Raw genomic sequence first — 12,425 nt, 5'->3', positions numbered from 1 at the left:
GTTGCCTGAGTCTAAAAAACTTACTCTATATTAAAAATTGCTATATACTACTATTGGCACTTATCAGATAAGGAAGTCATAAGATGAACAATCTGCCTCAAAGAACTGAAAAGCAAAGCAATTCTGATACTGAAACTGCAAACCAGATGATGCTCTGATTAGAGGCATGCAGATAGATTACAGATGTAATAAATCATGTAACTTTTTAGCCTCATATAAAATAAAAAAATGCAGTTTTTATTAGGAAATAAAATTTTTATCAAGAATGCTTTAAAGGTGACATTTATTACTAATAAACTATGTTGAAAGGGCTGATCCTTTCATTGGCAGAAGAGCCAGAGACTTTCCTCTATGTAAAAAATGTCTCAGCACAGTCTGTGCCGGGTCAGGAAGCATTTCCGTCAGCACTAATGAAGGATGGTCAAGAGACTCACCTCCACCTTTTTTCTAGCAGTGGATGACTCATGGAAATATAACTCCGGTATTATTTTTGGACTGATCGTGAATCTCAGCACAACTCCTTGGAATATCACTGAGAAACAATTCTACAGTCAGCTAATGTATCAAACTCCATCAAAGCATCTGCCAGACAAACTCTCGATACTGTCAGTGAGCCTCCTGCTTAGACAGGATGTTATCTGCTTTTCAGCTGTTGACTCTTCAAGGTTGTCACGCTCCACACTGTGTCTCATATTAATTGTGTTAAGTTACTGTGTACCGAATATTATGGCTGTTGGTGCTGAACATGCCAAAAAACATGTCCATCCTTCAACAGCTTGCGCTAGAGAGGAATATGAAGCCTCTCTCTCAACAAACTTCTTGTCTGAAGTGTTTTATTTAACAGCTCCCCAAATGCAGCCTTGCTTTGGAGACCAATTCATTCAGGCTTGAACTATAACAGTACTGAACATGTGTCTACCTGCTACGTGAAGCTGTTTCAAGGATGACTGCATATAAGTCAGGTCAAAATACATATGTCTCTTAGCTATTAAAAAATGTCCTTCAAAACAATACAGGGAGGGTATCCTGCAAGGCACAGACACATTGCAGTTAGGAACTCATTCAACTCCTTTACAGTGATAAAGGCGATTTTAGGAATTAACCTTTGAGTAAGTGTTTATCATTCTGACCTTGTCTATGAAAACTATTTTGTGATTAGTCCATAGGATGTATACCATTACTTGGTCACAAACTGAAATTTCTGTTATCATACTATAAAAAAAGTTCTTCTGTTAGTTTCACCATCCAGAATACATTGCATAATTAAAATGTGGTTTCAGATTGTCAGAAAGATCAAACTTCTTGCACTTAAGATGCATTAACTATTCAGGAAAATGAAATGGTGCTTAAGAACTGCTCTCAAGAGTCTGTGATAAAAATCAATGTAACTCATGTATTGTCTAGATCATACGTAAACTGGGCATTTCCTAGACAGTAACTTAAATATTCCACTACCCAAGCACTCTTGCTACTGATATACTATCATTGTCTTCCATTCCGTTGACTTTCTAAACACATTTTGCTGTACAATATTTTTTTCAGGAGATGACCCATTCATGGCCTGCTCCACTGTCAGCTATTCACACACCAGGAAAGGCAGAACAAAGCAAGTTTCCCTTCCCGAATAAGGTAAGCCATGCCACATTATGTAGAACCATGCCTCCTGCCCCTCAAAATATGCCCTAAATGAGCCCTGACTAAGCGTGTAGGGTCTCTGGGCTGAGCTAGATAGCGTGCTGATTGACCTTCTCCATGTGTATGCCATGTGTGTGCCAGTATCCCCTGCTTTTCCCTACTTACAAACTCTGCAGGGCTACACGATCTTGTTTGCACGTCTTCTGGCAGCAGCACTGATGCTGGTGTGTGGGTCACAGATTCCTCACCTCAAGGCAAAACTGCAGGTGTCCCTAGTGAGGTGTCCAGGTATGGTGCCTTCTGCAGACATCTGCTGAGGCTCCTGACTGAACTGATACCTCAGGGTGCATACAGCTGCTGCAGGTCAAAAAGCTCCTGCTCGCATCTATTACTCCTGCTTTTTATGGCTTCACTAGCCAAGATTTTTGTTGAAACCATTGAGATCTGAGGTAGGCTTTACTAATACACTGGCCTCTGCAGTCAGAGGCTGAGGAGTGGAAATGCATCCTCTGCCACCAACCTGGCTTCAAGGGAAGCTTTGCTACAGAGGCAGGCAGCCCAGTGCCATGATGCCCAGAGGGACCACAGAAGTATTTGCCAGGGAAGTATCTGGTCCCTCAAGGGACCAAGGTCCTGCTGATGGTCCCTTGAAACCAGCTCCACTATTATGTGGGTATCCCAGGGAGGATGCAGCATAGCATGGTAAAGCTCATTGGCATGAGCTTGGGGAAACCACATTATTTATACTTGGTGAGTCAGGAGGGAATGAAATCAGCTATCGCAAGCAACAGCCAATAAATATTTCACATTGTATCACCATATACTGTTTATATGCCACAAGCTCATTTCATTAAGTGTTCAAACTTGAAATAAGGTACTGATGCTGTTTGTAGCCTTTCTCCTGTTAAAGCAAGTTCCTTTGGTAACTTTTAAGTCCATTCTAGAAAATATAGTGCAGGGAATAATTATAACCACAAAGCCAAGAAACTGTCAAGATTTGCCTACACTAAAACAGCTTTTCCGTGGATGAGGGTGTCATGATTTTGAAGTACCAGGGGTGTAAACCAAAACATCTCTGGCATGTTATGAAAGAAAAAGAAGGAAATAACTCACTGTCTTTTTGCTCGCTGAAGGCAGACAGCTGATTGAAAGTGGTAGGTGGGCTAGAGGCTGGTTACGTTAGAGTAAGCCTGGTAAGAGATAGATGGATCAGCAGTTTACAATAAGGTGAAGTACTCAGATATGGATGACAAAACCAAAGTGGTGCTTGCAGCTCTGCCGTTTCTGCCCTAATTGTCACCATGCAATGTGCTTACATGGCACGAGTGCAGATGTGCATGGTCAAGGTGTGCACCTATCAGTGTATCTCTGTGGCCATCATGAATGTACTTCCTCTCTACTAAATGTATTGTGATAAATATAGGAATAGGAGAACCACAGACCACAGCACAAAGATATGTGGATAATGGTTGATATTGAATTTCTCATCTTCTCTCTGCCTGTTCATCCATCTCTCTAGGAAATATGCTAATAGTTTCAACTGCAGAGCCATTTCAGAGTTCCACCATTCATTCTTAAAGAGCCTTTTCTCGGTAGTTTCCTTTTCTCTTACCAAAGTAGATTTTCCATTTTATTTAAGCTTAGGATGGACAAGATTTCATCACATAATATATGAGCATACTTTTGTACATAAAACAACATCACAACTTTATATTGGCCTGGGTGGTCTGCATGGTCAGAAATTAGAGTGCTTTGTGTGAAATGGGAAGAAGTACCTAACAAAACTCACCAGAATTCTGGAAAAAATCCTGCATTACTGGCCATAGACCATGTTAATTTTAAACAGGACCTCTATTTTAAAATATTTTAGAATGATTAAAAGCTACTTCTGTGGCTTAGTCTGAATCTGTACAGTTGCAGACCTTAGAAGGCATCTGCTTTTAGGCTCCAAAATGCAAAGACTGGTTTCCTAGTTTTTCAGACGTTTTTGAAACATTCATAAGCTAGCTATTGCTTTTCACAAAGTGTGGTGTAAAATCATTATTGGATCTCATAGGGAATGTCTCCATAACTCTTGGGAAGCTTACCCACAGGTAAGCTATGTAGCTGTCCCACCTCATTAAAACCTAAGGACTACACCAAACTCTTGTGGATCGCATATTATTCAGATAAATGAGCCTGTCAGTTAAGCAGTGGCCAAGGACAGCAAAGAGGCTAAAAGGCTAAATTCAGGGCATCTACTTAATCTTTTAGTTCCAAGCGATGCATGGTACCTTGAATTCAATTTCGGTGTTGAGAGATCAGTTTACTTCATTTTCAATGACTCTTCCAGCCAGAGAAGCAAGTAGGCTGCAATCCTTTTTAACAGAAGATAGTTTCCAAGTGTAAAGATACTCAACATTTTGGGAACGAGAAAAAGAACAGCTTGTAAGACTCCTGATCTGTTGCAAGAATGCAAATCATCCTTACTTTTTTGTTTATGAAAACTGAGTGTCAGCATCATTAGTTCCCATACATGCCACACTGCTTTTAACCTGCAACTCAAGTAATTATTGATCTGACAGTTTGAAACTTGAAGTTTATTAATTAGTCTATTAAAGTTGCAAAGGCCACAGCAACTACAGCTATACTGGTTTTGAAATCAGTCCAGTAATAAAAGCTAAATAACTTAGGTTAGATGTGTCCATCTATATAAGTATATGCTTGGTGGATGAGGGGGATGTATGTGCATATGCTGTACCTGTATATGAAATCAGATCTCATTAACATGGGAGGTCTGCGTTAATGCACAAGAATGGAAGGAAAGTCTGTGTCAGGTTTGACACAGTATCCAGTAGGCAGCACCCAGTAGATTTCCCAGCACAGTGCTGCTGGGAGAGCACATTTAGGGAACTGCTGTTTGTGTGATAGAGGGCGTAAAGTTACATTTCATCCTTAACTTTGAATTTTCTTTCTCTGTGGAATTAATTTGTGCTCTTGAATTTACTGGGAAGGGGCAATGACAGTCTCTTTATTTCTTGTTTTTCAAAGCTTAAGGATAATTGAATCAGTGTGTGATGTGACAGGCTGTGTGTGCTTTCCTTTCTCCTATCTCTGTCACACTTTGTTACTTACAAATGATCAGGCATTATTTGAATGTGATTTTATTAAAAACATCTTAATAAATAAACTTTAAATGAATAATTAAATTTGGTAAATAAGAGCTCTCATGATGCTTGTACGAATGAGCTTTCATGTGCAGGCATTAATTCTTAACCCTTGTGCAAGAAAAAAATGTTGTTAATTCTGCTGCCTGCTTTTCCCTCTGTCTTCATTTTTACTGCAATTTCATGTCTTGAAAGTTTGATCAGGTGTTTGATTTCTAGTTATTTGTATGTGATATTATGGGATCAGCCATCATTTTGTTATTTGAGAATTAATTTATCCACTCAAGGAGAACTGGTGTCTTGTCACAAAGCTATTGGGTGATTATTCTCAGCTGAAGCTAAGTTATCATAGTGATGTTATTCTTTATGTGCTCAATTCATTTACTTTTTCCTTTCTTACTGATTTTAACAAGCTGGAGCAAATACATTAGACAATAAGTGAAGACTAAACAGAAGTGAAGGCTTCTCCTTTGGTCTTCAAGCTACATAAAGTCATACTTTTGTCCTACCTCAGTGGGAGCATTCTCTATTTCACTATGAGATTTTTGTATTAGCCTTTGTTATTAAGAATAATTTGTTAAGAATCAAAACACTTCTTTTAAAGAATCAGTTAAAATGAAAAATAAAATATTATAGCTCGTATACTTTGCTGTTGTCAAATTTGAAACTATGCAGAGTCAATGCCAGAGGTAAGATACTGTGCTAAGCAGTTAAAGGGGAGGGTGCATTCTTCCTGAGGTTGATGAAAACGTAAAAGCGTGAGTGAGATCCTTGTTTAGCAGTTTTAAACACATTTACAAACCCGAGGATATTTCCATCAAAATGATTGTATTCCCCCAAACTTCTCTAGGCACATAAATTCACTATTCTGGAAACTGAACATGCTCTAATAGCCTACTTTCATTGGCAGCATGATTGGCTACTAGAATAGCATTTAAATTCAAGTGTACATGTCACTGCATCACCACTGCAAGCTGATCCTGACTTCTTAAGATTATATTCAGTCACCAGAAAAAAACAGGCTTTAATATCCCTTCATCAGCAGCATTCACAAAATGCTGAGGCAATTTGTCAAAAGTAGACAATTTCAAATTATTGACAGATTATTATTGGTGTGTGAAACACAGTGCAGATCTTTTCACACTGCAGTTGAAGATAGAAACTCCTAGGGCTTGCCCAAAAATTTGATGTCTTGCATTTCAGGTGCGTAAGATGGCAGTGAATTGCAGATGTGTTTTATAGCATCAAAATTACAGATCAAAGCCATGCAGTCTGGAGAGCTTTGACTTCAGAGCAAATGGTGCAGATTGAGGGGATTTGACCAGACAAGCCCTCAAAACCCCAGTGCCTGTGGTGCAGTCAACTTCCATTTAGAGCTGCAAAGAAACTCTTGGGGCCCCAAAGACCTGTGACATGCTTCTGAGTGATTCAGCAGCAAAATCCCAGCTCAGCCAAGCCAGAGCATCCTTGAGCTCTCTGGGGACTTGCAGTTCCTTTCTTGATGAGCTGTGAATTTGGCTTATCACTCAGCCTCTGTGGACCAAGGATCTGGTCCAGTGCCTGATTCATCACTGAAAATGGCCGTGTGTATTGCTGCGGGTGCCTGGCCTCTCCAAGCAGACTTTACTGCAGTTGTAATTGCAGCACACATATGAGGTTGTATTTCTGTGTGTGTCTGGGTTATTCAGAAGCAGAGTTACATACAGGATACCTTCCCTGCTGTCATCCATAGCAGTGTTCTTTTTTTTTTCTTAATTTAAATAGATTTTTGTTACAGTTTATATTTGTATTTCCCTTCTATTTATAGGCTTCTTTTATATTTTCATGAATGCAAACAAATGCTGTAAAATATGTGAACATTTGCGTGTGAGGAAAAAACGGTCTGATTTATTACACCATATTCATGGATACTGTGCTTGTGATACAAGGTTGACCTTGTAATCTCGGGGACCCAGAACTATTTCCATTCTCCAGTGCTGTCAATATCAACATGTGAAAAGGAAAGACCAGCTGTGCTACTACCTCAGGAATCCAATGGTCCATGAAACAATATTGGTCTTCCCTCTGCCTTCTCATCTAAACTTGTAGAAGATAATAGATGAGTTTTGGCTGATCAATAAACGAATAGTGAGAAAGAGAGTCGTAATAGCTATACAAGGAATTGCACCATTAAAGAGTTGTTGTGAAATAAGTTTACAAGCCTTAGAATTAATGGATTTTCAAAGAAATATTGGATTTATTCTTGTAATTAAAAATTACTTTTTCTGAAATTGAATGAACAATTAACAATGCTGTTTGTATTAAGATAATGTTCAAGCAAGTATTGCAGCTAAAAATTATTGTAAAAATAACACATCATACCTTTTTTCTATTATTACTGTAGGAGTCACAACAGGGATCTACAGGACACAGCAATACAAGTAAGTACCAACACATTTTCTGGCTGCTTTGGGTGGAGGGGATGGCAATGGCTATGAAATACAAGTGACTGATAGAGTAAGGAACCAGTAGCAGACTGTGGCAGTGCAGAGCCTCAGCAGGCATTACTCAGGTATGGCCAAATGTGGAGAACTGAACTGAAGAGTGACCATCAAAATGTCAGCTCTTCTGGTGGGCTGGGAAGAAAAAAAGGATTCATTTCTTTATCACCATTTCATTATGTAGATGAGAAATACTGAAAGGGTAAAAGAGTGGCTTTTTAGAAAGCTAGAAAACAGCTGACCTAGTTGCATGGCCAGATCCAGACTGCCATAAAATTCTGCAAGAAGACTTGTTACATTTCTTTCATAGGCAATGGTATATTTTGTGCCTATTGCACAGTAATAAGCGACATAAATCTTGCCAAACTAACACCAGATAATGTCTCAAAGACCATATGGCCATGGGTCTTTTTGGCTAGCAGTGTGGGCAGGGGAATGATATGTGCTTGTGTGGCTCCCAGGTGGGGCTTTTCAGTGGTCTCCAATTTACAAATCATGGTGCAGATCAGCAGCACTTTAATTACATTTAGTTATGGTAAAAAACCTAGCAGCTGTATTGAAAGATTGAATTGTTCTGCTAAACAAAATATTAATCCTCTCCCCTGACACCTCTGACTGTTGTTAATGTTATCTTGCATATTAAAAATACATGATCCTATCCTGCTCTCAACATAAAATCATCTCAACCAAAAGAACTATTTTGCTATCTTCCTGACCTGTCAGCCAGCACAGAGCCCTGTTTGCAAATTACAGGGCTGTGACTGAAGATGAAAAATGCCCTGAGCTGGTAAGTAAGGCTTTGAAAGTGGCTGGTCACCCACCGTGTGAAGGAGAAGATATCCAGAGAGACAAGGCTAGGAGATGTAGGCTATTAAAATGGTGTGGCTCTTTGCTGGGGAAAGGTCGGCATGTGGAAGACGATGTTGTAAAGAAACATGCAGTGGTGTCACTTAATTGCTGGCATCAGTTTGATATTGCTGTGAGTACCAGCACTAAGGAAATAATAAAAGGCAAAGGGGATGAGGTTCTGTCAGGAAATAATGAATGCAGTAATGAGAAAAGGAAGCAGAAAAGGGCCATAATAGAGAGGGCTATGCAAACACATGCAGTGTCACAAGCATGACAAACACACCAGCTGAGCTGAGGCCTTCGTGATGATGTCAGAGGCCACAGTGTTTGGCCAGCTTTGGTCATAGTTTCATTTTGAGTATATCCTTCTTTCAACACTTGGATGTAATAGGTTATTCTGCAGCTCCAATGAAACCTGCTTTCCTGTGGGTTAGGAAATCAGTCCTACCTCCTTACAACTTTCCTCCACTCCTCGCCCAAGTGGTCTCCAATCTCAGCTTACTTCCAATTCCCCCATCTGCCTTCCCACACCACACTCCAGATTCTTCTTGTCTTCTCATTCATCCTGCTCAGCAAAATCAGTATATATTTGCAGCTGGGCTGGAGCTGCATTTGGTACTGCCTGGATGATAGCAACCAAACCAAAGGACAGCTGAACCCATGCAGAAACATTTTCTTCATTGGTGGCAAAAGTTAAGGTTGCTGTCAGACACCAGACACTTCTAATGTTGAAGAGGGAATTTGATTACCTATGAGACCGGCATCCATGAGGATTCATATAGAGGAGCTGGAGTAAGACATTGAATAAGACACAGTTAGAATGAGACATAGACCTTACCTTAGAAGTGGTGGGTTGACCCGGGCTGGACTTCAAGTGCCCAGCAAAGCTTCTCTATCATTCCCCTTCTCAACTGGACATGCAAGAGAAAATAAAAGACTCATGGGTCAAGATAAGGACAGGGAGAGACCACCCACCAATTACTGTCACTGTCAAAACAAGCTTGACTTGAGGAAATTAGTTTAATTTATTACCAATCAAATCAGAATAGGATAATGAGAAAATAAAAACAGTTCTAAAACCACCTTGTCCCGATCCCTCTCTCCTTCTCACGCACAATTTCACTCCTGAATTCTTTACCTTCTCCCACCCAACAGCTCAGTGGGATGGGGAATGTGGATTGTGGTCAGTTCATGACAAGTCTTTGCCACTCCTTCCTTCTTATGGGAGGACTCCTCACACTCTCCCCCTGCTCCAGTGTGGGTCCTTCCCTTGGGTGCGGTCCTTCAGAAGTAGACTCCTCCAGTGTGGGTCCTTTCCACAGGGTCACCAGCCCTGCTAGCAAACCTGCTCCAGTGTGGGCTCCTCTCTCCATGGGGCCACCCATCCTGCCAGGAGCCTGCTCCAGCACAGGCTTCCCATGGATAACAACCTCCTTCGTGCATCCCACTGCTCCAGCGTGGAGTCCTCCATGGACTGCAGGAGGATAGATACCTCCTCACCGTGGACCTCCATGGGCTGCAGGGGCACAGCCTTCAGGGAAATCTCTGCTCCAGCACCTGGAGCACTGCACCTCCTTCTGCACTGACCTTGGTGTCTGCAGGGCTGTTTCTCTCACGTCTTGTCACTTCTCTCTCCAACTGCAGTTGCTGGGGTGGTTCTTTTTTTCCTTTCTTAAATGTGTTATTCCAGAGGCGCCTTGGCCAGCAGCAGGTCCATCTTGGACTCCTCTGGCATTGGCTGTACCAAACATAGGTGAAGCTTCTGGCAGCTTCTCACTGCTGTCAATAGGGGCACCCCTATTGCCCCTTCCCCCTGCTACCAAAACCTTGCCATGCAAACCCAATACAGGATGTGAGAATTGCTAGAAAATGACTCTATGTGGGAAATAAATCTAATGGTCTATGTACTGCGTGATCCAAATGCACATATTCAGAGTCCTGGTTTGCTAGTTTAGCTAGCTGTTATTTCCCATTGCACCATGCCTTCTTTGGAGGGGCTCTTGAGCCTCTCATTTACAACGGTTTTACTACAGCTGGAAACATTGCCTTTCTCATGGGTAACATTTGCATTTCTCTCATCCTTCCCCCACAAGGAAATCAAACCCGTAATGGCTGAAGTTATACTGCTCTGTCACAATAAATATTATTTATCCCTGTTACCCAGAAAGGGAAACTTGGTCTGCTTGGTTTGAATGATTCACCCAAATTCCAGCTCAGAGGAGAGAACTCGTTCTCTGGCCACCCACTAGTCGGTGGGGAAATCCCACAAAAGTTCATTTGAAATTTGCTTTGAAATGAGAGAAATCTGAACACGTTTCATCTGGTTGTATCTAAAAAGATTAGAAAGGGAACTGTGTGAGATGAGGTAGACACTAGCAAAGAACTCCCAGCTCCATGGTTAAGGATCTGAGGACTGATGGTTTCCATCGTATGTTTCTGGAGGCGTGCATATGCACACACACCGCAACACACACAAACACACACATTTCAAGAGACATAGACAGTGCTTAGCAGTTGAAATAGTGTGCTAACAGCAGTCCCATAATGAGGTGGGCAGCATATCCTTTCTCAATTCCCAAAAGACTGAAAAAACCCTAAAGGATGACACAAATTTGCCCACAAGAAGAAGCCAGAGCTAGAAAGGATTTAGCAATTTGGCAAATGCCAGCCTCCCACAATGGTACCTGCGTGCATTTGGCAGATTACATGGAACATGGAAAGCAAATCTTAGTCTGGCCAAGAGTGAGTGTGAAAAAGACAATTCTGACAGGTAATTCCCTTTTACATATGCTCATCCAAAAATCTTATCTGTACTGTATCTGTGACATTCAGCTATGCTTAGTCTGTACACGTTTTAAAAATTTCTATGATTCAGTCAAGTGAGAACAAAGTTGGTAAGAACTGATAAAGCATTAATGGCCAGATTTTCTACTCTGATAGGCCAGACTGCTGCATTTCTACCATCTGTACAGGCTTCGTCCTCTCTTTCCACACAGAAGTATGTTCACTGACGATTAGCATAAAAGCAGCTGCAAATGATTACTGTAGGGTAATTCATTAATATCCAGTTTGGCTAAATCACAGAGATTCCCTTTTCTCCTCACAGTACTTATGCTGTTTCCCTTGTTGCTGCATTAACATACATTGCTGAAAGTAGAACTGATGTGAACTCTGCTGGCAAAGCACTCAGGAATTCATATTTCCTCTCACACTCAAACAAACCAGTGTTCGTGGTAATAATTCATCACTTATAAAAAGCCTAAGTTACGAAAAGAAAATCTTTGAATATATGCCAACTGTTACTGTTGGTTTCTTGTTCCAAATTACCATAATGCAGATGAGCTCCAGGGCTCCAGGCACCCTAAGGCTGACTAACGTATACTGTAGCAACAGCTTTCCAGCCAGCGAGTTCATCTGGATATACTTTCCGAGGTCTCTGCTAAAAGTGAAAAGTGACCTAGAGATTATGTATTCTGTCCCATGTGGATGCCCCACTTGTGTCTAAATTTAGGTGCCTTTAGCTGTCCTACTACAGTAAGTGCTTAACTTCCCTAGAGGTCCACAGAGAGGCATCAGTGTTTTTGAAGTCATCCAGAGCTTACCCCATCCTGTTCACTAATGTTTAGGCACCTAAGCTGGGTGCTTTCCAGAGGCCCTTCCAGAGGGGAGGGCGAGATCTAAAAACACCACCACAGAGTGTTTGCAATCCCCAGAACTTCGTCTATAACACTACCATTTACAGAAGGTGACTCTCTAGAGTAAGTTCTTCAGCTTGCTTCTGTACAGCAGTAGAAGGACATTGGAGGCAAACCCCTGCCTCTTCTGAAGGCAACAGTAAGTTTTGCGGAGGTGCCTCTTACATCTGCTGCTGGCACCCCAATGCTGTATGGAAACTGAGGATGAGGACTTTATCAGCAGCAAATGGACGATACATAATGCATGGAATAGGTTGGGGGCTGACCCAAAACTCATTCAACTCAAGTCAATGAGCAGAAAATCAGATAACACCAAAACAGGCTGACTAAAATAAGCACTACTCATATTTTATTTCAGAAGATACAGGTGGATTTTGGTTTAGCAAAGCTCATTAAAAGGTAATGGAGAAAAACACATCCATCAGTAAACCAGTCACACTCAACCTCTGTGCCTCCTTATCTGCCAGGCTGCATAAACTCATGTGTAGACAGCTATTAGCACCCAGTGACACACAAGAGGAACAGCAGCTGCACAGTCACTAGGTCTAGAATTCAAGTTCAAGGTGATTGAAGTGGAGTGACATACCCTATACATCCATGGTAGAGCTAAACAAAAACCT

General features: G+C 41.2%; 1 protein-coding gene across 6 annotated transcripts in view; it reads left to right on the top strand.

Moving 5' to 3' along the window:
- Positions 1 to 12,425, top strand: part of AFF3 (AF4/FMR2 family member 3) — a 330,156-nt gene that overhangs the window by 187,798 nt on the left and 129,933 nt on the right. For all 6 annotated transcript variants that reach the window (XR_003989977.1, XR_003989976.1, XM_030475872.1 and 3 more), the window contains 2 exons: positions 1,543 to 1,629; positions 7,165 to 7,201. Coding sequence is in view for 4 of the 6 variants with exons in the window: in XM_030475872.1 (XP_030331732.1) it covers positions 1,543 to 1,629; positions 7,165 to 7,201 (124 nt within the window). In the remaining 2 variants the exon portion in view is untranslated. The remainder of the gene's footprint in view (positions 1 to 1,542; positions 1,630 to 7,164; positions 7,202 to 12,425) is intronic.

The sequence above is a fragment of the Strigops habroptila genome, chromosome 2 (genome assembly GCF_004027225.2).
Source record: "Strigops habroptila isolate Jane chromosome 2, bStrHab1.2.pri, whole genome shotgun sequence".
NCBI classification, from domain to species: Eukaryota; Metazoa; Chordata; class Aves; order Psittaciformes; family Psittacidae; genus Strigops; species Strigops habroptila.
The sequence above is the reverse complement of the archived record's forward strand: the minus strand, read 5'-3'. Positions and strand labels throughout refer to the sequence as shown.